The sequence below is a fragment of the Sceloporus occidentalis genome, unplaced genomic scaffold (assembly GCF_023333645.1).
Source record: "Sceloporus occidentalis isolate IW3139 unplaced genomic scaffold, rSceOcc1.0.p SCAF_7, whole genome shotgun sequence".
Lineage (NCBI taxonomy): Eukaryota > Metazoa > Chordata > Lepidosauria > Squamata > Phrynosomatidae > Sceloporus > Sceloporus occidentalis.
This window is the reverse complement of record NW_028316987.1, coordinates 85108547-85135845: the sequence shown is the minus strand read 5'-3', so window position 1 is coordinate 85135845 and position 27299 is coordinate 85108547. Positions and strand designations below refer to the sequence as shown.

The 27299-nt window shown below is 38.8% G+C and overlaps 1 protein-coding gene across 3 annotated transcripts in view; it reads left to right on the top strand.

Moving 5' to 3' along the window:
• Window positions 1-24642, top strand: part of DYNC2I1 (dynein 2 intermediate chain 1) — a 35094-nt gene extending 10452 nt beyond the window's left edge. For 2 of the 3 annotated variants that reach the window (XM_089533546.1, XM_089533543.1), the window contains exons 6-25: window positions 2009-2076; window positions 3575-3635; window positions 6327-6404; window positions 6539-6604; window positions 7174-7420; window positions 8269-8371; window positions 9678-9807; window positions 9997-10108; window positions 10317-10402; window positions 10974-11103; window positions 12140-12312; window positions 13518-13680; window positions 14674-14787; window positions 15490-15551; window positions 16470-16521; window positions 16846-16906; window positions 17472-17571; window positions 18046-18177; window positions 20165-20388; window positions 24150-24641. In XM_089533546.1, the coding sequence (XP_089389672.1) occupies window positions 2009-2076; window positions 3575-3635; window positions 6327-6404; window positions 6539-6604; window positions 7174-7420; window positions 8269-8371; window positions 9678-9807; window positions 9997-10108; window positions 10317-10402; window positions 10974-11103; window positions 12140-12312; window positions 13518-13680; window positions 14674-14787; window positions 15490-15551; window positions 16470-16521; window positions 16846-16906; window positions 17472-17571; window positions 18046-18177; window positions 20165-20388; window positions 24150-24321 (2334 nt within the window). In that variant the 3' untranslated portion in view covers window positions 24322-24641. Of the gene's footprint in view, window positions 1-2008; window positions 2077-3574; window positions 3636-6326; window positions 6405-6538; window positions 6605-7173; window positions 7421-8268; window positions 8372-9677; window positions 9808-9996; window positions 10109-10316; window positions 10403-10973; window positions 11104-12139; window positions 12313-13517; window positions 13681-14673; window positions 14788-15489; window positions 15552-16469; window positions 16522-16845; window positions 16907-17471; window positions 17572-18045; window positions 18178-20164; window positions 20389-24149 lie in introns of all 3 variants that reach the window. The other variant, XM_089533544.1, reaches the window with a different exon arrangement.
• Window positions 24643-27299: the final 2657 nt, after the last annotated feature.

The window sequence follows — 27299 nt, the reverse complement described above, 5'->3', positions numbered from 1 at the left end:
AGTCAGCAAATGTATCATTCTCAGCAAATGACTGTAAAACCATTTGTGTGAGAAATGATGTGTTATAAAGAACAGGGTTTTGGCAGGGTAAATAAAATATCAAGAATCTGGGTTGAAATAAATCAAGATGTAATGAAAAATGTCAATTAATAGATTTAAGCCAAGAAACACAAAATTTATATAGGAACTATATTTCCTAGCCAAAGGCATGTCTCCTTCCCCTTTTTACTATTTTAATTGAGTAGTGTACATTGCAAGCAATTCAAGATGAAGGAGTTTCTGACCAAAGCAAGAATAAGGAGTGTTAAGATATAAAGGACTAACCAATTGTGAAGTTGAAGGCTTTCATGGCTGGCATCCATAATTTTTCGTGTGTCTTTCGGGCTATGTGGCCATGTTCTAGATGAGTTTATGACTGACATTTCGCCAGTATCTGTTGCTGGCATCTTCAGAGAATGTTGTCATGCCAGCATTTTCGAAGATGCCAGCCACAGATGTTTGCGAAACGTCAGGAATAAACTCTTCTAGAACATGGCCACATATCTCTTAAAACTAAGGGGCTGTGCAGACCTCCCCTAAGGGATGGCCTGCAGCTGGCTCCAGCCATACCAGATCAGGGCAGTGGCAACCGCACACCACGGACCTAATCTGGCCTTTCCAGGGCACAAAAAGCAGCTGCAAAAAGTGGCTCTTTTTTGCACCCTGGAAAGGGTGCAATAACCATGGCACCACAGCTTTGGGGCTGCATCATGTAAACCCAGCACCAGTGGAGCACTGTGAATGCCGCACACCATGTGGAGTGGCATGCAGCGTCACGTCGTCATGGGACAGAGTCAGGGCGTGCGTCGTATGGACACCACACCCTGAATCCACCCCAAGGCCAACCTTAATGGCCAGTCTGCACAGGCTATAAGTCATCATGTAGACCATTTTATTTAGCAGACACACTATTTGTAAACTAATCTCCAACCCAGTCCCATGTGTTGTTTTTTTTTGGGGGGGCTGATAACCTAGCAGCTGTACAGCCTTATTTAATATTTATTTAATAAAACCTATTCCTGATGCTCTGATTTAATGAGCATGTGCCTGTAGACCATGTTTACTCATAAAGACCTATATCTCTTAGTCCCAACTACAGTAGATCCATTAAATAATGTGAAGTTAGCATAGCAAAATTTATATAAGCTCCATTAATTTGGTGGGTTTATTCTAGTTGCGTTTAAAAAGCCAATTCAAGCCAGTCTTTCCCAGACACAAAAGAACCACAATATTATTTGGCTTTGTATACATGCTGTGGGGACCCAGGCCTACACTGTATCTCTGGTATTGTTCACATAGGGGCACAACAGATGACCCCAAAAATCTAGCTCTACGTGATCTCTTTGAGCACTGGATAGGGGCGAGGCAACTACGATCCAGCGTTCTTCTGGCCCAAAAATAAACGGCAAAATGCCACTCCTTTTGGGGCAGATAAAAGGTGCCCTTTCTGCTGCAGTGACAGCTTTTCAGCATTTTTGCGGTGCGACACATGTAAACACTGTGCTGCAAAAATGTCATGATGCCACCTGCTGCATGGTCAGCATGGTGGTGTGATGCCAGCTTGGGGGTGGTGTTGGGGTGTGCGCTGTGTAAACACCATGGCCCCATGTCACCCCGAAGCTGGCGTTTTTTCCCGGTCTATTTTGGCCTATAGTGATTTTAATTTGATTTGAAAAAAAGAAAGGAAGAATCATAGAATCATAGAGTTGGAAGAGACTGCAATAGAGCATGTTACAAGAATGCTGTTGTGAATACAGTCGTAGAATCAAAATAGCAAGCATTGGTTACATAATATCCAATGTTTATCCAGCCAACGTAAGCAGTTGTTTCAGTCACTGCATATTTCTGTCTACAAGAAGAGTAAATCTGTAGGAAATAGTAAAAACCTTTGAAATTACATGTCTGATAATCTAAGATACCTGATAGTGTTTAAATTGTATGAATCATTACGTTCCCTCCCCTCTCCCAGCACAGTGAAGATAGAAGCCACAGGAAAAGCTCAAGGCATGAAGATGATACAGTCCATCCACACGAGAGGTATGCTCCATTCAGATATTTGAGACACTTTGGCAACAATCTTATGCAGTCCAGTAAGCTCCATAAAGTGGTGGAACCTAATAAATACACATAGGATTACATTGTTCATTTTACCTAATAAATACACATAGGATTACATTGTTCATTTTATCTATTTCCAATTTTCTTTCTTTTTAAAATATGTTCTCAAGTAAATGCATGGGCAGATTGCTTATTCATGCCTTTCTAGTAGTAAATGCCATGTGGGATTTTAATGGCTTCAAACAATGATTGACTGATGACCCTATGATGAGAGGTCTCGGAAAATATTTAAATCCAATCCACAATGTTTTAAAAGCAGAACCATATTTTTTAAACATTAGCCCTGTACCACTTTGGGAGAGGAAGGATCTATTCTTAGGCATCAACATCTGCATTTTTATATAAGCATTTGGGTGATTCATGTTGTTTTCCAGCCTTTCGAGGCCAATAGAATTAGTATGACTTCCTTTCCATGTCAGTTTGTTTCTTAAGAATGCGTTTCACAGGATGATGTGATGTTGCTTCATGTTTATTTGTCTATTTTGATTTGCTACGCTCTCATAATACAGTCTGTCCTTGCCTTACGCGGGGGATCCGTTCCGGATCCCTCCGCGTAAGGCGAATTCCGCCTATGCTCGAGCCCCATTGGAAACAATGGGGCTTGTGCATGGCGGCGCGGGCGCGCGCGGGGCGCAACAGGTGCACGCGCCCATTCAATTGAATGGGACACGCCGCCCCTTCCGCCCCGCGCACGCCCCACGGCTTGAGCGCGTATGCTCAAGGCCACGTATGGCGCGGGCGCGCTGTAAAACAAAGTGCCACTGACAGATCTTTAGTAGCCTAGGATAGGTTTTTAGAGTCCTAAAATGGCTTAAAATGGTTAAAACAAGTATATCCAAAAATGCCACCCAAAGGCCCTAATAGAATGGAGAGATGATTTTGAAAGTTGACCTAGCTGTCACATCTAAGTGGGAAGGCTGACCAGAACTCTGTAAAGAAGGGTTTTGTTTGGCTTGTTTGTTTTTTCTAGTAGCTGATAAAGTATGGGTGTTTAGAGGAAAACAGTTTGAGGACTGAAGTACATTGCTGCTCCTAAAAATGTTCTAATATGTAAAGTGACTTATCTATATCTGAGAAATTACAAAGGAGCAAGCAACGTGTTTGTGATGAAATAATTTATTTATTTAAGGGATTTATATCCTGCCTTTCTTCCAAAATGGGATTCAAGGTGACTAATTTAGAGCTAGTCTTAGAAAGAAACCGAGGGTTCATAGATTTCATGAAATCTGAGAACCATGGATTGTATGCCCATGTTACAACAGTAGTGGAGAAATATGAAGCACTAGTCTCTTATCCCTGTCCTCTTTTGTATTTTCTTTATTCAGATGTAATGCACCTCTGTGATCTCATTTTCCTCTGGCAATTATCTTTCACTTCATGAGCTTTTAATTTAATGTAATTCTTTTTTCCCTAATAGGAATACAAAAGAAATAATAAAGAAACGTGACATGAGTGAAAAAGAGGATGTAAAACGAGATGTAAGATGGTTATATTTGGCATTTTCGAACTAGAATTTTGTGGGAATTGGTAGTACAACAGAAAGGAAACAGAGCTAAGAATTATATGCTAATATAAGGGTTTTATTTTGAAGGGAGAGTTAGGTTTGTGCTTAACTTTCTTCAGATTAAATGAATGGGATTTGGAAGTGATTATCATTATTTGGATTGTGATATAATAATAATAATAATAATAATGATGATAATAATAATAATATTTTTATCCCGCTTTTCCAATGATCAAAGCGAATTAAAGATTCATGACAAGTCCTGGTCCCTATGGCGGGATACAGACGGGCAAAAAGGGGTGTGTTCATGACGTCATGAAGGTATAGCCTTCAGACGGCCCTTACCTGAATGCCGCCATGAACACACCGCCCGCACGCCCCAAGCGGGAAGAAGCGGCATTAAAAAGGTGCTGCTTTTCCCCGCTTCTTTTCTATATACTGCGCAGCTGCGCATCTCCGTCTATAAGCTGCTGCACCGGTACGCCAGAATTGTTACGCCGCTAATTTAAGTTGCCCATTTAAAAGCTCCGTGTCTGCTGCGTCGCATAATGAGTCGGGGTCCTGGAACATGCGCAGTTTGCACCGAGGCTCTAATTAGAGCGTCAGATGCCATGCAGATGTGGAAGCTGCAGCACAGCTGCACTCTATTTTAATGCTCGTAACCCTAACCCTAACCCTAACCCTAGAGCAACATGTACGCATGCGCTGCTAGAATTGGGGAAAGTTTGGAATTTAAAGTGAACCCCTACACACATTCCTGTGCCATTTTCGCCTAACAATAAAAAACCCCTAAAACTTTAAATATTTACATATGTACAAGGGAGGTGATGGGGGATGGCAGGGGGACAGCGGTGGCAGCGGCGACAGCTGTGGCTGTGCATTGCAGATTCAGCAAGAGTGTGGGGACCAAAGGAGAGGAGGCATCCATGATGCTGGTGACACTACCAACGTGCAAGTGGACAAGGATGCCAACACCAGCTGATCACCAGCTGGCAGGAGACCACCATTGTTCTTGGGCAGGGCGAGGGAAAAAGTTTAAAGGGGCCTGGGCGCTTTAAATGTGCACATAGCGCTTTTGTCGCCGGTGCTGAGCGCCGCAGCTGCGCAGCTGCGCATCCGCCAGCTGGCAAAAGGAAAAAAAAAGCCCCGTTTTTGGCTGCCCGTGCAGAAGCTGCCTCTCTCTTTGCAGCGTCCTCCAAGGCGGTGGTATGGAAACTGCGGGTCAGAAATGGCCCCAGGTGAGGCGTCTTCACTGCTCCCCATGTGGAAGCCCTATACACCTGAGCCACGCCCCCAGGGCGGGCGGTCTGGTGGCTCCGTATTCAGCAGAATACACCTCCAAGACGTCTTCCCCTGCCCTTCTGTACCCCGCCTTTGTATATTTATTTGCAACTCCTTTAACTACATTCAGTAGGCCTTACTTCAAAATGATTGTGCATGAGACTGCAACCCTATTCAGTTGAACTGAAAGAGCCTTTTAAAGTACTATGTATTAAAAGTATTTGAAACTGCTCATACAGTCTTTTCCTATAGAGCATTTTAAAATGCTTGAAATTATTTATGAAGGTAGATTAAAGACATCTAAAAATAGTTTAACATCCAACAGACTATAAATATTTAGTTACTACTTTTTAAAAACCAGCAGAGTTGAGCATTCCAGAATGTACACCTGATGCAGGCATAAATTGTGTGCCTTTGGGCCCATACAGATAGGCCAAAATAAAGCTGCTTCAGGTCACTTTGGAGGTATGTTATTTAAATGATGCATGTGTCCTAAGTCTCCAGAAGCTGTGCCAAAACTACGTTCTGGTCCTTAGGACTGGAGTGTGGCTTTGGCATGGTTTCCGGACTCTTAGGACACATGTATCATTTAAACAACATACCTCCAAAGTGACCCAAAGCAGCTTTATTTTGGACTGCCTTTATGGGGCCTTAGTTTCTAACATATGGAGACCTTAAGGTGAAATGACATAATTAATTCTTTAAAATAAAATGCATATACATACAGATGTCACTTTCTTCAGCTGGAAAAATTCTGTTTTTCATGTAAATCATACCAATTGCTTTTGGAATGCAGTATTAATGGAACAAGTTCAGAATGGGTAGTTGCATTAAGTCTCTTAAAACAAACAAAAGTATTACAGCTTCTTAAAAGCTAACAGAATTACTGTGATCTAAGATTGCCAGCTTCATCAGATAAATTAGTGCTTTGTCAATTGGAAATCTATGTACATGATTATGGAGGAAACTTTGTAAAAGCTAAGGGCAAAAAGCCATGAACTGAAAGTATATGATGTATCTGAGCAAAGCGAAGACGTATCCAAGGTAATTATATTGACCACATACAACATCTGTGTTTGGTATAAAGTTATATAATCTAGATACCTGTGCTATGTTAACTTAAAATCTGTAGTAGAAAGAAAAATTTGGTCTCGGTTAAATCGCAAATGAATAGAATCAAGGAGTACATTTATCATGACCATTCACAAAAACCAGTTGGACATGCTCTAACCTATTGTTTTAAGATCTGAATGCTGAAATTTCTAGTTTGGGTGGGATTTCACTCTTATTTGTTAGATTTTTATTTAATTTCATTAATCATCCAGTTAATTGCCACATTTCGATGCTTTTCTCATATTAGTTGTTTTGTATATTGATACATTAGCACCACAGAGCTGATGACTTGTTAGCCATGGGTCCACATCACAAAAGGCAAGCATATGAAGAGGAAGAAGAAGAAAATGTAAGTGTTATATCTAATTATAATATTTTCTTAAGCACACAGATATTCCAGATTTCTCTTGTTAAATACCTTCAGTTAATATTGTCAGCAGTACAGTTATATCAAGATTTAATTCTGTTTCTCTTGCTTACCAGGAACAAAAAAAGGGCACCGCCTATCCAGATACAGATTATTCAATAAACTATGAAGATGATTTTGAGGTGAGTGCAGGCCCATGTTTTTTGCAAGACTTGAGAGATAAAAATAAACACAGCTCTGCCCAAAGGGATGATGAGAGAGGAATTTTAATTGATGTGCCTTTGGCCATTTATGAGTTCTGTACAATTAAGATGCAATGCTGACAGCTCCCACCATGACACACACAGAAATAACTTTATAGAAATAGAAGAAAGCTAGGACATTGCCTTATATTCAATCAAAATGTGTATTTGGCCTAGTATTCACACTGACTGGCAACAAGTGTTCAGAGTTAGGGACTGAGCTTGGGACCAATGGCCTATGGTCCTTTCCCAAAAATCCACTAATCTATATAGGCCTTTTCTCAGAAGGTGAAAAGCCCACAATGGAATGCTGTTTCTGTAAAACAAATTACATTAATACTTTTTATAAGATACTGTTGTAACATCTGTGAAATGTCTTTTTTAGTAATGAATAAGGAACAAACAACAAAGAACTGTGCGGTGGTAAGACGGACGTAGTGGTGAGGGAGACATGAGGTGTCCTTGCTGGACTGATCTATTGCTTTTAAAATCTTTGGTTCTTTTTAAAGGATTATGAAGATGATTTTGATGATGAAGATGATGAGGATGATGAGGATGATGAAGACAATCAAGAACAGGAAAAGGAAGAAAGAGAAGCAGAAGAAAAACTTAAAAAAAATAATATATCGAAGAACTCAGAAATAGCAGAAATTCAAAAAGCAATTAATGCTGAAAATGAAAAGATTGAAACCTTTCTCCCCAAGCAAAGAAAGAAAGAATTTCATCCTAAACAACATGAAAAGAAACCAAAACTTGGTATGTCCAGTCACTAGCTGTAGTTAGAAATTATGAGAACAACCTCATTTAGTTGTAAAGTCATTACCTCTCATTCTAAAGGCAATGAAAACTGGCTTTTCTTATGGACTGCTATAGACCTCAGCTGTGAGGGGGTTTACACTGGCTAAGGAACTGGGATTCAGGGAATGACCATCAAAGTGTACCTTAGGTTAAATATAAATATTTTAATAAAAGTTAATAAATAAATGTCCTGTTAATATTATGTTGCTCCTCATAACACTTGTCCAATGGTAAGAACTACAGGAATTAGGAAGTTCCGTGATTGCTATGCTTCTTTGCTTGTCTGTCATTCCAAGCATCACTGTGTCATCACTGTTGTGTACTTTACCTCTTCTAGTCTTTTTAGATTGTGTGGGTAGTGGACCAACATAGGATAATCTCAGTATAATCTCAAAGTGTTTTTTCTCTCTATTTGCATCTTCAACTATTTTAGCTTCACTATATTTTGTCAATTATAATTCAAGTGGAAGTCATTAGATTCCATGACTGGATGCTTCTGTGCATAAAAAACCCTCCCTGCATGTGGAAAGTTAATATATCATAGATGAGGCTAGGCTGAACCTTTGCCTGCTGTAAATGCTCCTTCCATGTGGATGGAACTTTTACTTTGGCAAAGATTTAAACGTGATTGTAATAATGTTATCTGAATAGTATGGTCTGAGAAGGTAATAAAGTCTACCCTACTGAATTATTCATCAGTCTAAAAAACCCAAAAACAGAAGGAAATGTCATTTTAATTATATTTGCTTTGTATCAGAGTTATCCACCTATTGTTTAAAGGTTTCATTAATATACCTGTTTTCCAGAAAGGCAAAAGTCATCTGCTCATATACCTATGTCTGGAAAGTTCATTGATTTCCAAACAGCTAAACAGCGGCAAAACATCAGAAAGATAGCCACTCAACAGAAGTAGGTGATAATAAAATAAATCACTTCATGTAATTGTTGCAAGATGGGCTGCGTATAAAATTTAAACTGATTTTTGTAATGGTACAAGTGCGGTATTCCTAACAAAGTGGAAAAATCTTTTTATTGTGCATGCCATGTGCATAAGGTGTAAATTAATTGAATTCATCACATCCAGTGGGGATAGAAATCAGTGCTATATAATGCTGAAAACTGTATGTGTCTGTATTTTACTGTGCTGTTCTTTGTTTTGTGTAAGGGCTGAACAGACTGGCAGCTTCAGTCAGCTTCAAACTGGTTTAGGGGCATGGTGTTTACATGTGCCATGTCCCCAAGTCACCTGGAAGTTGCACCTGCAATTACATGACGGGCGGCTTCGGGGTGACTTGGGGGCATGCTCTTTAGATGCCACATGCCCCGGCGATGGTGAAACGCCACCTCCAGAGGCAAAGGGGCAGCTTTTCTCTACCGCCAAAAGGGCTCCTATTTGGGGTGGAAGCTGGCTGGATTGGGGCTGCACGTCTGTCTGCTGCAGCCCCAATCCAGCCTTAAATGGGATACCTCCAAGCCACCCCATCAGGGCATCTGTTTCGCCCCCTAAAAGACAAAGCTGTATTTTTCCTTATAAACTAGAGGATTCTTGAACTTAGGAGCAGATCTGTTCAGCTTTGGAGAGGGTGTTGTTGTCGCTGTTGTTGTTGTTGTTGTTGTTGTTGTGTGCCTTTAAGTCATTTCCGATTTATGGCAATCTCAAGGTGAAACTATTATGGAGTTTTCTTCCCTCCTGAAAGATATGCATTAATAAGAAAGTCTATCTAACTTTTATTCAGGAATATTCACTATAACGAGCTGTTATTAATATTTAACATGTACCTAAAGTCAGCTTACATATCATTTTTAAAACCAAAGATGTTTTAAATGAGCAGCTAAAAGCTGAAGTGTGAATATAACAAACATGCTTACAAATACATGTATCGAAAAGGTACATATATCAGGGAGTTTCAGTTTCCTGTTGAACAACTCCTTGGAGGCAAACCCACATTGTTCCCTTTGCAATGTATGGCACAGCCTTTAACACCTTACAAGATGTATATACACGTACCCAGAAAGAAAGAAAAAATCCCGTTCAGAATTCACCTTAACGTCTTTCACTTCATTTAAAAAAAGCACCCCTGTCCTTGATTCATACATCTTGGTGCTGAACTCCCTGTTTATCGCTTTAGGAGTGCAGATAGTTCTAGACCAGCTATATGTCTCTGTATGATTTGTGCTTGTTGATCATTTTGCTTTTCTGTGATATGTTTTCAAGGAAACGTAGCACTGAACTCCTACGATTTATTGACCTGGACTTTTCAGTCAGCTTCTGCTTGCTGGATTTACCTCCAGTAAATGAATATGACATGTATATCCGGAACTTTGGAAAAATAAATACCAAGCAGGTATAGAGCAAATTGTATTCATCCCAATTCATCACATTTCTTAGGACAACACAGTCTTTTTAAAAAAAAATCACTTAATTAGTCAAATCTGCAGATCCTCAACACTGTCATTCCCTTCTGTTAATATAACTGACAGTGTGATGTAAATAAAATACTATTCTGACTTGTAACTTCATTCTTCTACTTTAGGCCTATTGTCAGTGGAATGAAGATAATCTGGACAGAGATGTTCAGACTGAGGAAATAGAGACTCAAGAAAAGTGGACCCAACATCCTGGAGAAACGGCTATTGTGTGTGGAGGTGATTAGTATATGTTGTGTAGTGTTATTTAAATCCAATGTAATTCAAGTGCTTAGTAGGGTAAACCTGATTACCCTCATTATTAAATGGTTATCTTCCATAAAGTAAACAGCAAAAAAGCATTAACATTTACAGCATTTCATGAAGCTTTCTGAGAAATGTTTTGTGATGTTTTGGTTCCTACATGTAACCTTGTGTTTCATACCAGGTCCAAAAAGCAGTAGTGACGTTTCTGCTTTTACACCAAAAATTGATTCCCAGAGATTGGCAAGTTTTCTGCGATCAGCTTGTCAGGTATGTTTTTTTTAAAAGTCTGTATTAGTAATATAATAGTGCTGATAAATGGTAACAGTAAACAGTAAACTTTAAACAGAGTTGTGTCCAGACTCAGTCTAAAGCTGTTCTGGGATAGGTTAGTCATAAGTTTCATTGATGTAGAAAGTGGAACAAGCTTGTTTTCTGCAGATCTTTGAACATATAAACATTAGGAACACCTTTCTGGTTGTTGTGGTCCCTTCCAGCTCCATGGCTCTATGATTTCTTTAATCCTGAATAAGTCTGGATCCAGTGCATTGTATATTAAAGTATATTATTGAATATATTTGAATATACAGAGACATAATGATAAATGGAAAAACTGTTTGCCCTATCCTCCACTTTAGTTTTTCTTGATTAGATAGGGATGGCACGGTTTCTTCCATGACCCATCCACATTTTTTTTGCATGTCTTGAAAGCAGAAGAGAGTGAATGGAGTTTTCTGTCTTAGTCACTGCATTGGGATATGCAGATGCAGTACTACTTGAGTATTTGAAATGGAAAAAAGAAATAACTTTTTTTTATTTCTTTAAATATTGTGTTCAAAAGGTGATTGAAGTTCTCCTCGAGGAAGATCAAGTAGCAACACAGCCTAGACGGAATCTAAGATCACGGCCATCCAGTCTGTCTATTAGTGATAGATGTTTCCAGTTAAATACTGATCTGCCTTTCCTAAATGGTAAGTAACTTTTTTTTCTCCTTCATAAGACCTGTTTAGTTTAGCATCCTGTTTTTTGGCCAATCAGATGCCTATGGGAAATCCATAAGCAGGGCATAAGAGTCTACTCCTGCAATGAAAAACTCTTGGTGGACGAACTGTTGAAGAAGCCATTTAGCCCAGTTTTGTGCCTTTTAGTTAGCCCAGTAAAGATGTGATAGATCCCCTCTCCAGGCTGTCTCTTGGATTCATGTCACACACCTTGCCCCTTTTGCCTTTAAGATCCCTCCCTGGGTTTGGTACTTGGACCTCAGGGTAGTCCCTATATGGACCAGGGCTGTGTTGTTTTGTGAGCTCACTGTGGTAAACATGAGAAAACTGAACAGGAACAGCTGGACAGTTGTAAAAAACTCCCCCCTCAAAAAAGTCTAAGTTTATTAATACATATTTACCCTTGAACTATTTAATCATTGACAGGTCCTCCAAACCCTGTTCATTTCTTTTCTATGCCTGCCTATCCTGTCTCTTTTATAGCTATTCTCTATCTCTATACCATCTTTTCCCTGGCTCATTTGTATCAGAGACAATCCTCAGTTGTGTATCCTTTGGCCACTGCAAGTCCCCCTTCACAACATTCCCTCCGTTTTGATTAGCTGGCTCCAATCAGGTTTGCCCAGCTTCACAAAAGTCCTCACTGTTCTGTGGATTTTGTATTTTGTTTGTCTTGAAGCACTGAGTAAAAATATAGCTAAGCTTTCCTCCCAGTGTACTTGTTTCTCTTCTCTTGGGGTGCTTTTCAGGCAGCATTTTAAGTGCTTCAAAGTACCTCTACTTTGCTCCAGCAGGGGAAATGACAATTTGAGGTTAAAAAAGAGATCTAGAATTGTTAATCCTTGCTTTCTCCCCCACCCCCAATTTATTTTGTAATCAAAAATATAGCATATCTCCTTAAGTAAAAAATGAAGCTTTACGTGACACCATCGGAGAATGGCCTTGCCTCTTTGGCCTTCATGTATTTTTTTAAAAATGTAATCTACAATTTCAATGTTTTTCTTAGGTCGAAAAATATCGCACTTGCACATTTCTCAGGCTCAGAGGCAAGCTCTGCTTTCTGTTCATGGCTTACCTGAAAAGTCAAACGATTTGCTACTGGACAGGAAATACATCATATGTGTGTGGAATGTCTGGCAACCTTCCAGTCCTCAGAAACTCTTGTTCTGTGAATCACAGGTATAATATAATTTATTTACATTTAATGAACCATAACACAACTGTATTCCCACCTCCCTGTTGAAAGGGAACCTGAATAATTATCTGAAAGTATGTTAAAATTTAAGCAAAAAAATGATAGGAGGAAAATCAGGTTAACAGTTCAGAATACAGGCATATCTCAGTTAACAAAGCCTCTGACAATGAAGCTCCTTTCTGTGCTCCCACCCCCCACTTTTCTTCCCTGCCCTCTCTCTAGCTAGATGTTTTTTAGCCATATTGGCACTGGGTAGTGGGTGAAGGTATGCTGGAGAAATACAGACTTTAAGGTGTCGTGTTGCAGAAGTGTACTCTAGCCAAATCTACCATAGCCATGAGTGTGGCTGCCTACATCAGGCAAAGTAAACAGTAGCTGCTTCCAGAATGCCTTCTGCATGAAGAGGAAAAACATAGAGAAAAGGAAAGAATAGATAAGCGTATCAGGAATTTTAAAAGAGAGGTTGTGAAGGATACAAGAGCCAGTGTGGTGTAGTGCCTGGAGTGTTGGACTATGATCCTGGACATCACTTGGCCATGGAAACCTACTGGCAAACCCCCACTGAACAAATCTTGCCAAGAAAACTTGTGATAGGTTTGCCTTAGGGTCACCATAAGTCAGAAATGACTTGAAGGCATGCAACAACAGCACTATGAAGGGTACATTGAAACTATAGGCTTTCTACAATACTCTTCTGTTTAGTTAAGCTGAACTTCTGTGGAAGAAAAAATATTTTTTTGATTTGTAAGTCTCAGTGAAAAACATTTACAACATAACAAGTTCCATTCTTTAATGATGCTCAGATAATAGAAACATAGAATCATAGAGTTGGAAGAGATCACAAAGGCCATCCAGTCCATGCAGGAACTCACAATCAAAGCACCTCTGACAGATGGCCATCCAGCCTCTGTTTAAAAAAGGAGACTTCTCCACTCTCCCAGGGAGTGTGTTCCACTGTTAAACAGCTCTTACTGTCAGGAATTTCCTCCTAATGTTTGGTGAAATCTCTTTTCCTGTAGCTTGCATCCATTGTTCTGGATTCTGTTCTCTGGAGCAGCAGAAAACAAGCTTGCTCCATCCTCAATATGACATCCCTTCAAATATTTAAACAGGGCTCTCATATCATCTCTTAACCATCTCTTCTCTAGGCTAAATAATTTGATGCTAACTTAATTTTCCTGCTACTTAGGTGACATGCTGCTGCTTTAGCCCCAGTAAAGCTATTTTAGCGTTTGCTGGAACAGTTGATGGTTCAGTGCTGGTATGGGATCTCAGAGAAGACTCCAGGATGCATCACTCCATAAAAGTCAATGAAGCAAATTGGACATTTCGATCTCCTACATTTTCTACAGGTTAGTTGACATACCTTGAATAACAGAATGACATCTCTGTTACATCCAGATTAGACATTACCAGGTTGTAAGTATAAAATCTTCCATTCCACTTCAGTTGTTTTTCTTAATTCCATTGAAAATATGTATTCTGCTTATTATGCAGTAAAAGTTAAGCTTCAGGAGAAACGCATGTATCTAAGGTTTACCACAATAAGTTCAATAAGGCTGCCAGACCAGTCCTGTCATATGGAAGTTCACTCCACTGAATTCAGGGGAACTTATTTCTTAATAGTTGGCATAGGATTTAATTGTTTTAAACAGAAATTTGCCAAATCTGATACGCTTCAAGGTTTAGAGATTAATATTAACAATAATAGTATATACTATTACCAGTTAGAGGAAGATTTGTCTCTTCACCACCCAGGCCTCTTTTATGATAATTTCTATGATGAATGACATTCTGTCAATGGAAGATTATATTCTGAGTATCTGTGTTGAGAATCCTCATAGTTTGAAATGGATTAGACGTAACACTTTCTGTTTCAAAGAATGTTGATGCCCATATAATGAACTTTTTTTATTATCCATAACAACTCTACCATTGAGCAAACTGAGGTAGTAATTCCCAGCAGCAGATTCCCAGTGTCATACAACTGCAGCAAATTGTTTGTTACTTAAATTGCGAATACTATATTTTTATTGCTAGGTATTAGGAGATGTCTTTGAGGAATTTTATGCTTTGGAGCCAATTTTTTATGCTTTGGGGTTTTGGATTCTGTGTTGCTTAACTTGGATGGCTGAAGGGGCTCATCCACAACTGTGCTTCAGGCAGCAAAATATCTTAGGCTGGCTCTGTTGCCATATATGTTAATAGAAGCCTGACTCAGATTGACCAGAGAACATAGTTAAAATATAGTTTTTGAGAAATTAGTAATTATCATATTTTTGAATAAAATGATTGGGGATGAATAGGTTGAATGTGGACTGTTTTTGCTTATTGCTTTACTGTAGATGGAGTGTTTGCCTCAATAAACCACACATGTCCTGTACTGATGATTGAACCTGTCTCAACATCTGTCTTCAAGGAGCAGAACTCTGGGCTTTCCTATCTCTCATCTCCAGAAGGCATGTGAACTACTTTCCAGAAATCAACAAATGTTCTATCTGCGGTTTGTGTCCCTTCACTTAAGTCACAGGAACATGAGTATCTGCCTCCTATCTTATCAGATCATTGTTCCATTTAGCATAGTATTGTTTACATTGGCTGGTTCTCCATGGTTTCAAGTGAGAAGTTTTTCAGTCAACCTGGAGATGCTGAGATTGAATCTGGTACTTTTTGTATGAAAAATGCACATAATAAATGTTCTTTAGAGGAACTAATCATACTTTTTTGTAGAGTTCCCAAAGAGATCAATCTGTTAGTCTTAGAGACTTAAGTTATCTCCCCCCCCCCCATGGAGTCTTTGAAGGGGGCAGGCAGGTGGCCACTATTGAGTTTCATCATTATGTATTTTTGTTCAATATTTTGAGGTACAACGATGTAATAGTTTAAATAATTTGCTTTTGTGAACTGGCTTATGGGCTTTGATTGGTGGCTCTGTTTATATGTATTTAGCATACAACATATATTTAGCAGTATATATTTAGCATATATTTAACAATAAAATAAATAAACTGTGTTCTCTCAACATTTTGGATAGTGGCCTTGGGCAATAAATCTGTCTAATTGGTTTTATGTGAGTTAAATTATTAAAGACAAAATTAGTTAAGATACGCAGAAAAGTTTGTGCAGATATATAACTACTGGGTTACTCTTTTCTTCTACAGAAATATTAGGGCTTTCATTTCAGATTGCTTCAATGGATGAAAATGGCTCTCTCAGTCTGTGGGTAAGTTTGTGCTTTTTATTTCTCAAAATCTAACTCATATGCTGCATAGTTTTTTCAAAGTACTCTTTTTGGGGGAGGTGTGTGTCATTTAAACTGAAGGTTTGATCATTTCAGAAATGTTCTCCTTTCTACTAAATAGGACATACATTGTAATTGTAAGAGCAGCTGTTAAGCATTTGTAACACCTTTTGTTTTGTACCTTTGAAAACAGTAGCAATATTTTGCCTAAATACTGTGCAAAACAGTATTCTTAACAGAATTACATTGTTGTTTTTCCTAGTTGCATGAAATGTAGCACATTTAGAGTTTTTGTGGGCATCTCTAAAGATGCCAGCCCCAGCTGCTGGCAAAACGTCAGGAATAAACTGTTCTAGAACATGGCCCCATAGCCTGAAAAACCCACAAAAAACTATGAATCCTGGCCGTGAAAGCACAATTGTTCTTGTGGTCTGAAGCAGAATTCTTGTTGCACACCACTTTTACAACTGGAAACTGTGCATAGACCAGAACTGGTATTCAAGAGGGCAACATGATTTGCAATATTGGAATTACAGTTTTGGATTAGTGTTTAGTTTCATAACTATCCTGCTTTAAAATCTGGATTTCCAACGGACAATAATCTGTTCTACACAGCCATTTTTAGGCTTCTGATATTTATTATAAATTGTTCATTCTGAATTTTAAATCACAGAAATGTATAGTTTCACATTTTATGTAAGATTAAAAAGAAATGCTTTGCAGTAGGCACATGAATGGGCAGCAATAAAAGAATCAGAATGAACATAATACAAACTTTTAATTGTGGAGAACTGCAAAATCGAGAAGGGCCTACTAAAATGATCTAGAAAGATATAAAAACAGATTATATATTATTTGCAACTATGTTGCTTTTTGTTGTTAATTTGTGCCATTTTCTAGGTAGTGGTTGAACTTCAAAAGGGGGATTTGGCTGGCTCACAAAGTGATTTAGGTGAGTAAAACTAATTATAGAACCATCTGTTCAATTAATGGAAGAGAGAGAAATATGTTTTTTTCTGAGAGAAAAGCAGTGTTGGTAACCACACAAGATTGAAACTATTCTGGGCAGTCAGTTGTGCAGTTGCATATATTGATTAAGTGAAATATTAAAATGGTAATATTAGAATTATAAGACTGTATACAGTCACTCTGACCACTGAGTTTTTTGATACCTAGCTTGAATATGGCATTCATTTATAATTATGATGGTTGTTTGGTATTTATCCAAGTAAACTAATAACAGTAACCAATTACAATCCAGTTTTACTACTTTCAGGCTTAATTCCTGGGGGGAAAATAAAGTTGGTCCATAGCTCTACTGTGCAACTGAATTGCAGGTAAAATATGATATATAACTTCTTAACTCAAGCATATTGCTGTCTGTATCTACATTTTTAGTGCTCTTCCCTGTTTAGTACTATTGACAAGTGTTTGCTTGCTTAAAGTCTACATTGTCCTATCAAACAAATAAATGTGTATACATGCCCAGTTCATCAATAACTTTGAGTACATTTCTTTTTCTAAAAACAACTCTGAGAACAGGCCAAAATGTCTATTCATACTGTATTAACAAATTGCTTTAGGTGAAGAAAATCAATTGATTCCTCCAACAGCAAGCTCCTCTTGTAAATGCTGAGAGGAGAGTAGCAACAATGAGGCCACTAAGAAAAAAAGTGAGGAAGGGAAACTCTAGGGGGAGAATGCCTTACAGGCTAAACCCTTCCTCCTTATAGCCCATTGAAGAATCAGTGGACATTCAATGTCCACAGAATGCTTAATATCTGCTAAGCAGAAAACTGGACAAAGAAATGGGATTATTCGGTGGCTGGAACATGCTGTGCTGCTATGTTCTGTCATAGGTTTCATTTGTTATATTCACTTGTGTCTTTTTCATTTTCCCAGCTTTTGTCCAAAAGATACCATGTTCATGGAGGTACCCCAAACACTGAACATTAAATTTCTGCCTTCAAATCCTAATCACTTTGTTGTTGGAACAGATGTTGTAAGTATGATTGTAACTTTAATTCATCTATTGCCCCCTTTCCTTTCCTAACTGTGAAAAAAATGTGTGGGTTTTTAAAGGTAACCCACTAAAAATATGCATGTTGAGGTACTTATTACCAATGACTGCATTTTAAAGTCTGAATAAAACCAGTAGTTCTTTGTAAAGTACAGTCGACTCTTCTTATACACGGATTTTTTATACACGGCTTCAAGCATACACGGTTTGAAAATGTTCAAAAAAAGTATAAATTTCAATTATCAAACCTTGATTTTCCAGTTTTTATGAGGGACACCATTTTGCTATGTCATTATATTCAATGAGACTTGAGCATACACGGATTTTGTTATACACAGGAGATCTTGGAACCAAACCCCAGCGTATAACAAGGGTCCACTTTATTCTTAATTTTTATTTTATGTAACACAGATAAGAGATAACTTCCTCCTTTCCTTCTCCTTCTTTAAATCACAGGCCATAGTGAGTCATGGTACAAGGCATGAATTAAGAGTACCTCCCAAGTGGTTCAAACCTCAGCAGGGGGGAGCAAGATCAACCAGAGTCAATGCAATCGACTTCTCCCCTTTCGGAAAGCCAATATTTTTGGTATGGATGTTCTTATACATTTGTTGGTCAGAATTGCCAAGGATGCCTATTGTAGCTAAAGGTAACAGTATCTGAAAGTTGGGTTTGAATTATGCATAGTCACACATATATACGCTGTAAGGGAGAAGCCGTTGCAATCCAATAGCTCAATCCTGGAAGTAGCATCAAAATAGCTCAGTCCAGCTCCAGTAACATTAATTGATTCAGATTTTATTCTGTTCTGCTAGAGACTGAATTTCTCTAGTCTTTTATATTGATAGTCATTAAGATTATTACTTAGCTAGGTGATAATTTAGAGCAAGGAGATAATAGTATTATTTTAATTCTTCATTTAGCTGCAGAATCACATAAGAAAATTAAATATAGAAGTACCCAGAATATTTTCGTAATGTATATAGTAAAACTACAAAGGTGCAAACCATCAATGTATAATACTGCTGTATTCCAAAACCAAAGAAGAGCTATTGCTTTGGATTAAGTTAACCAACCAACATGCTCTGTACAAGGAGTTGTATATGTCCAGTGAAATTGTTGGTTTTGAGAACTATGTGTTTGTGCCATGTTTCATACTGCTTTGTGACTATCCTGTTTCAAAAATGCTCTGCCATACAGTGCAAGAAAAGAAATACTGTATAATAACCATTAATCCAGAGATAACTTGGATATGCACAACTAGTTCCAATCTTTTTTGGATTCAGGCTATGAATTATCAACACAATGTACACGAACTATATGCATAAGGCAAAAATGAGGAGAGGTGAGGAATTGTGACATCACTGGTGTTATTTTACATGTGCTGCATTACTCCTGTAATAATAATAATAATAGGTTTTATTTATATACCGCCCAATCACTGGGAATCCGAGCGGTTTACAATAGAGGGGATAACAGACAGTTCCCTGCCCACAGGCTTACAATCTAAAAGACATGACACAAAAGGAGAAGGGAATGGTGAGGGGGGAGGGAATCAGGTCCAGCATTCTTCTCTCCCTCTGAGGCCTGGACCAAGGCAGATGGACCGGAGGGAGGGCTCTTCTTCTTCAGGCCAGCCCTTGATGGTACTGGGCCAGCCTTCTCTCTCCCTCAGAGGCCAAAAGATGACAGTTAGGGAGGAGGAGCCTCTTTCTTCAGGCTAGCCCCTGATGTTACTGGGCCAGCCTACTTTCTCCCTCAGAGGCCGAAAGATGACAGTTAGGGAGGAGGAGCCTCTTTCTTCAGGCCAGCTCTTGATGGTACTGGGCCAGCCTTCTCTCTCCCTCAGAGGCCGAAAGATGACAGTTAGGGAGGAGGAGCCTCTTTCTTCAGGCCAGCCCCTGATGGTACTGTAAGGCTAGTGCAGGCAACCATGAGGTGAAACATCAGTAAGCAAAGGAATTTTGTAGCATCTTTGAGACGAACTGTACAAAATAAATTGTAGCATAAGCTTATGTAGATTTGGTGGAAAGAGTTTTGGAATGTGATGTGGGAACCAGAAAGGGGTTATGTTAAACTGGCAAAGAGCATCCAGTGTTATAATATATGTAGTGTGCCAGGAAGCCATTGTCTTTGTTCAACCTGCTGCTTAATGGACTGTAGATGTGAAACATGTTAGGTCAGGAAATGTTCACAAACTGCACAACTTCCTTTTGCTTGCTAAGGCAGAAGGGAACCAGAGTTCTAGTGGCAAGATTACTATTGGCAAGTCTGCCACTGTAGAAGTCAATATAGAGATTAATTCCCAGTGCCAGCCTTGTCTTTTTATTACCAGGGATACCTGTAGCAGTGCAAATAGTGAGATAGTAACAGACTGAAGGGAGAACATTACTAGATGTAGGTGTACCTTCACCATTCATCTGCTTTTTAGTGGACAGTTGTTATATTTTGCAAGTGACATGTTCCCTTTTAGAAGTACTTGTTTGATGTTTTAATCAATATACAGATTATATTATTTCTTTTAATAATGACAGGATTTTAAAATTTATATTATATTTTCCTTTTTTGTTTACAGGTGGGATGTTCAGATGGGAGTATAAGATTGCATCAAATGACGTCTGAGCTTCCGCTTATGCAATGGAACAACAGCACAACAGGGCAGCCAATAATTGCCCTCCAGTGGGCTCTGACTAGACCAGCTGTATTTTTTGTTTTGGATGCAACATCTGTTGTTTATATCTGGGACCTGCTGGAAAATGACTTGTCACCTGTAGCAAAGCAGCCTATCTGGTCAGATAAGTAAGTCCATTACATGCATTTTCAATTGAAATTATACAAGATTGAAAGTTGCTAATATTCCATCTTTTAATCCTTGCAAATATTCTGCTTCTTCTGTGCTAATCTGTACTAATAACCATGGTGCAAATAATTACCATATTGGGGCCAGGAAGAACATTTCACTTTTTCTTAACAATGATAGATAATTTGTTGCTAAAGTGAGATTTTTCACCGTTCCCTTTAGCACATGATACAGATTTCTCTCTTGAGAATAAAGGTTGAGGATAAAGCTTTCATAATTGGACTCGAATTCTGGGGACAGCAGAGTTGGTTCAAAAAGTGATAGTGACTCACAAATAAAAATAGTAAAAGAGGGTAGCAAGAGCAGATTATTTGAGGCAGATAATTTCAAATGGTTACTTTGAAAAGTGCTAAATACTTTAGGTTTAGACACTGATCTTAATTCAATTCAGGAAGATACTGAAGATCAGCAGTGAGCTAATAGAGTGGCTGCAGTGTTACAAAAAGTTACATTACAATATGACTTTACCATTCCAAATCAGGAAAGTGTTAAAATGTTGGATCAAAAACAAGGCTTTGGACGACGGTTCTTTCATTCCCCAAGGAAAAATAACAACAGATGAGAGACTATATGGCTGGAAATATTACCATGGCTGGTTTATACAGGTAGAGCGGACAGAATCAGAGAGGACATTCAGTATCAGTCTTCTGGAAATGAGAGTGGTCAAGATGGCATTAGTTGGGTTCGCACCAGTGATAGAAATCAGAGTGTACAGAAACGCATAGACATGTCAGTGAAGGTACGGTACACTTATCCAGTCTACAGAAATCCTGCTCTCAGCAACTGATAAAGAAGTTAAACAGAATTGTGAGTTGAGCAAAGAAATGACTAAAAACATTACCCATAGTTTATGGGACACTAAACTTGACAGCTGCTTTTTAAAGCAGGTGCAGAATATCACTGGGAAAATGGAATTTAAACAGGCTGGTTCCAGGCACAATATGGAGAATTTATAATAGACATATTTGCTTCTGGTGAGAATTTTAAAGTAACCACCCCACCCCCCACCATAGGTGGAAATATAAATGCAGAATTTCATGATGTCTTAAAAGTAACATGGCCAAAAGAGCTTCTGTATGCCTTTCCACCTTTGCCAATTGATAAAAAAAACTCATACAAAAATCAAACTGAAGAGAGCTTACCGTATATACTCATGTATAAGTCGACCTCATGTATAAGTCGAGGGCAATTTTTGAGGCCAAAATCATGGATTTTTATATGACCCGTGCATAAGTCAAGGCCATGTTACAAAAGATCTAAAGGGGGAAACAAAGCACCACTTCCCTCTCTACATCTCCCTCATTGAACCTCTCATAAGGGTCACAGTATCAGCATGGGGAAAGAAGTCTGGGTGCATGCATACACACACACCTCTTTGCATCAGCATTTCCAGGCTCACAGCTTGCAAAACAAAAAGGGGGCACCAGCCTTGTTTTCTCTCTGCCTTTAAGCCCAGCATTTCCATACTCATGGCTTGCAAAAAAAAGGGACACAAGTCTTGATTTCTCCCTGCCTTTAAGCCCAACATTTCCAGACCTTGGCTAGCAAAATAAAAAAAGGGAGGACATCAACCAGCCTTGCTTTTAAACCCAGCATTTCCAGACCCATGCCTAGCAAAATAAAAAAAGGAGGACATCAACCAGCCTTGCTTTTAAACCCAGCATTTCCAGACCCATGCCTAGCAAAATAAAAAGGAGGACATCAACCAGCCTTGCTTTCTCCCTGCTTTTAAGCCCAGCATTTCCAGACCCATGGCTTGCAAAACGGGGTCCAAGCCTAGGCATGCTCCCTCTCTCTGCATCCCTCTCCCTTCCCTCAGTAGCTACTTTTAGCTCCAGTTGCGAGGGAAGGCTGACGGAGCTCTCTCTCATGCACACACACACACACTCTCTTGCGGAGAGAGGAGAGGCTGCTGGCACTGGGACTCAAATGGGGAGCTGTTTACTTGAACACAGAGGAAGGTGGGCATTTTTTTTTATTAACCTAATCAGCAGTAGAAACCTATTGACCCTTCCATAAGTCGATCCTTGATTTTGGAGTCCATTTTGGGGCATAAATTTCTCGACTTATAGTCGAGTATATACAGTAATAGTCTTAATAAGAGAGAAAGGTAGGCCTTGCCATCGGGCCTCCCTAAAGGAACTGAACCCTTCCCACAAGGCATCTGACTCCATCCTGGCCTCCAAGGGGGAGAGAGGGTGGGCCAATGCCATCAGGCCTATCCTTAAGATACAGAGCCCTCCATCTGTCCATCTGCCTTGGTCCAGGCCTCAGAGGGAGAGAAGAATGCTGGACCTGATCCTCTTCCCCCTCTCCACCATTCCATTCTCCTTTTGTATTGTGTCTTCTTAGAGTGTAAGCCTGAAGGCAGGGAACCGTCTAATTAAAAGATTTTATGTACAGTGCTGTGTAAATTTACAGTGCTATAGAAATAAAGCTTAATAATAATAATAATAATAATGATAACAACAACAACAACTCTATGTTGGCCTTGCAGGCCGTAGCTTCCTCTTTTGATAAGCATGTCAGTGGAGGAATAATGTTTTCTGCCACAGACAGCAGAGTTATTACATCAGGGTCCAATACTCCATCCCAATCTAGAATGGTTAAAATTAACTGCTTTGAAATTGAGTGAAGAAACATGATTCAAAAAGGGTATTTGAAATCAGTAACTAGTACGATTTTGGCTTCTAGAAGACAATCTACTCAACACATATATGAGGCCACCTAGAAAGCTTTCTGGAGGTGGCGTTCAGAGAATTCAATACTGCATGAAGGAGCAAAAATAAAGGAGGTTCTCTCATTTTTACAAGATGGATTAGTGGGCCTGAGACCCAGTGTGCTAAAATGACAGGTCTGTCAACAGTACTTTCCAGCAAAGGAAAGTTGCTATCGGTCCACCTTCATGTAAAAAAGTTTCTCAGAGGTACAACTTTACAAGTACCATCTATTGTTCTCAGGTTTCTAAACATGGAACCTGAACTTGGTGTTAAATATTTTGACAGAATAAGATTATCTTTCAAAGTGGTATTTCTGGTAAATATAATGTCGTTTAGGAGGCTTTCAGAATTAGCATTGTTGTCAATTCTGATTCTTGTAGGTTTGAGAAAGAAAAGTTGTCATTAACTACAATCCATCTTTTGTTCGTAAGTCTTAGTTAATAAGTATCTCCTGCCACAAGCTCCATTATTATGAATGAGAGATATGCTAGAACACACTATTACTTCTGCAGAAAGTTACTGGGTTTTGTTCCTAAAAGATCCCACAGATTCCTCCCTTTACTTCATTTTTGGACTGTCTCTTTGTTACGATGAGTTAAATGCCTTACGATACAAAAAGAGGCAGGGAAAAGGAAAGGACATTATAGTAGTATGGCACTGTGTGGGGCAGTACTTGGGCAGAGAGGGAACCAAATGATGGTTGCCTCACTCAGGGAGATGGGCTTTTCTCCAAAATAGTAATAAGGAATGGCAGCTTGAGGAGCTAGTTCTGAGAGATGAGGAGCCAAGGGGCAGTGAGGAGGATCTTGGTATCTCATCTCAGACAAAACCAAGTGGTCTTGAGGCTTTTCAAGGAGGTTATTGACGATTCTAGTCAAGTGGAATTTAGTCCCAGCCTTGCTGATAGCATTAATTTTGTTATTTCCATTATACCTTTCTTTCTATCCATTTCTTAAGCAAAAACACGTTTCTGTCCTCAGGGTTATAACTATGGCTGTTCTGGGTGAGCCTGAAAAACCAAGTGGTCTCCTTGGGATTGCGCTGGCCAAAGAATCTGGAACAATAGACATCAAGTATGTAAAGAAGAAATGGGCACTACCTCAACCAGAGGAGTCTGAGAAACTAAATTTACTATTGCAGCAAGCCTTATAAAATCCAAATACCTTTCTCTGAATACACAAATGTGACCATGATTTGAGATGTATTTGTTAATATCTTGGTTTTGGCCAGGCATTATTTCTTAAAAGATATTTCATGTTTTTCATTCATTTTTTGTAAATAATATGTATGTATGTATGTATTTAAGTACGCAGTATTTGAACTGGAAATACAGAATATTTTTTTAGCCACAAAACTACACAGATATATATATATGAAATCATACCTTCAAAGGAAATGTATTTATATTTAGTTGAAAAAATTATTTACTTTTAATATTTTGTGCACTGTAAATGTTTATAGATATTTTGGAATAAACTCCTGAGCATATGCTCCCATAAAATTTGAGTATCTGTTTCTAAATATACAATTGGCCCACCATATCCATGGATTCTCTATCTACAAATTTAAACATTCACAGCTTGAAAATATATATTTTTATAAAGTATAAATTCCAAGTTGCGAATCTTGATTTTGCCGTTTAATATAAGGGATACTATTTTACTACACCACTGTATTGAATGGGACTTGAGCATCCATGGATTTTGGTATCCACTGAGAGTCCTGGAACCAAATGCCAGCGGATAACAAGGGCCCACTGTATATGAAATCTGTTTTATTTTTTATGTTTACAGTTTATCATTAAGACTTCTGATGTTGTAATACTGTAAAGCTAAGGAAACTCTTGATTTTCTTGGTTTTGGAGTTACTTGTATTTTGCAGGCACTTCACTTATGCCAGCAACTACTCCTGGATTTGCAGGGATTGACGTGATCACTTTATGTCAGGAATACTGGATGTGTACAGTTCCTGACATGATTTTGAGTTCGCTTTGCCAGATGTATGAATTCTTATCATCAGTAATTGTATACATAGGAGTAGAAGAGGGAAATGTAAAGATCATGGAGTCAACTGACAATGAAATGCAAGTGATAAAGTGCCTTACTTTTCTGCCCAAGGCTCAGATGTATGCAAGATAAGTATACTCACAACTCACAACAGCAATAAGTCATGATAAGATCCATAATGCTACTACTTGTGATGTACTAAATTAAAGTCTGTAGTGCTGAGAAAAACTGGGTCTTGTGGCAGATATGCACAAGACCAGGCAGTGAAAGATTCTGTTTCCAAGTTTCAGAGGCAAGAATGAGGCAGTTTAAACCTGCTTTCCCTATTCTTAGAGAGGAAGAGATTGTGTTGAGGGAGGGAGGGCTTTAAAGCATTTCTTCTTCCTTCTGATCCTGATAGTTGTGTCTGGACTCTTAATACCTGTGCCAGAACATTACTCTTTTCCACATTGCACAGGTGATGGCAGATCAGCCTGACTGTAGGGGCAATTATGTGGACTTTCCAGGGCTCCAGCAAGCCACAGAAACTAACCAAAGGCAATATATATCCAGTGTGACATGAGTTGTTTGTATGTGTTCTAAATGGATGAATTGCATCCACCTGAAGATTAATCTTAGTGACAATTCATAGCAATGGTAAATCATGGTTATTTAACAATGCTAGGATTATTTCTACAAAAGAAATTAACATCCAGACTGAAGAAGTGTACTATGTAGTTTTAAAGCTCACATTATTGTCAACTGTGGTATGCCACTTGATGCAAAAAACTAATAGGACTTGTTGCTCTGCAAGTTTATCTTCTCAATGGGAGCTTTATTTAAATATTTTACAGTAAAATAGTCTTGTCCACAAGAGGGCACCAAGCCATTGTGAGTTAATATGGACATTTGTGTAAAATTAGAAGCAGTGACAGGTGTATTTACATAATGCATAAATACAGTGTTAACCGCTTGTCCAGAAGGAAGCATCTGGAATGCTCATGAATCTTGTTCACATATATTTTAAGGTATGTAGTGGAAAGAAGATTTCAGATTTAAAATATTCTCCAAACCAATATTCTTTGCAGTTTTTTTTTTAAAAAAAACTTCAGCTACTAGTTTAAAATAATAGCCAAAAATTATATAACCATTTATAACAACATAAATCTGTCTATGTCAGTAACTATAATGCAAAACTTGTTTTTGTGTGTGCCTTCAAGCCATTTCCTAAGGCATATCATGGATTTTTCATGGCAAGATTTATTCAAATGGACTTTGCCTTCAGCTGGGATCCCATGACTGAGGGGAAATTTGAACCATGGTCTCCCAACGCTCAAACTGCTAATATCACATCACAATACATCTGCAGTAACTTGAAAACAAAGCCAAATGCTAGAAGTTAGGAAATATTACATTTTTGCACAGCCCCCTTGGCTGTGGTCTAAATATAAGCTTGAAAGCCTTCTTTTGGTAGTGCTGGTGGTGCTGGTTTAAAGAAAAATGTGATCAAAAAGTGGCTAAAAAACAAAAACAGAGATCCCTGCTCTACTTTTATATACAGTGGTACCCCGGGATACGAATTACCCGGGGTACGAATTTTTCGGGATACGAATAAATCCCATAGGGATTTATTGTTTCGGGTTACGAAGGTTTTTTCGGGTTACGAAAAAACCCCGGCGCTGTTTTAAATGGAGCCGCGGCAGAGCCGCGGCTTTTTTTCCATTAGCGCCTATGGGAATTCGGCTTACGAAGGTTTTTCGGGTTACGAAATTAACCGCGGAACGAATTAATTTCGTAACCCGGGGGACCACTGTATATATTGAACATACGTAGGATATAACTTTATAGTACAGGAAATCTATTCAAAACTATCTACAGGAAGGGTGGAGAACTATCAGTGTTCCAAAGTACATTTCATAGAGTTGCTGAAAGTTGTAAGTTTTCGTGAGAGTTGTAAACCAAATCATCTGCAAGGTGAAATATTTTTAGCCCCAGTCTGTTCTGATTTCTGGTGGAGATCTTTCTCTGCTCTACTTAGAGATGCCAATAATTAAACCTACAATGTTTTGCATGCAAAATGCATGCTCCATTGTTGACCTATAGCCTCCATGGCAAACCTGTTGCTCCCAATTAAATGAAATCGTT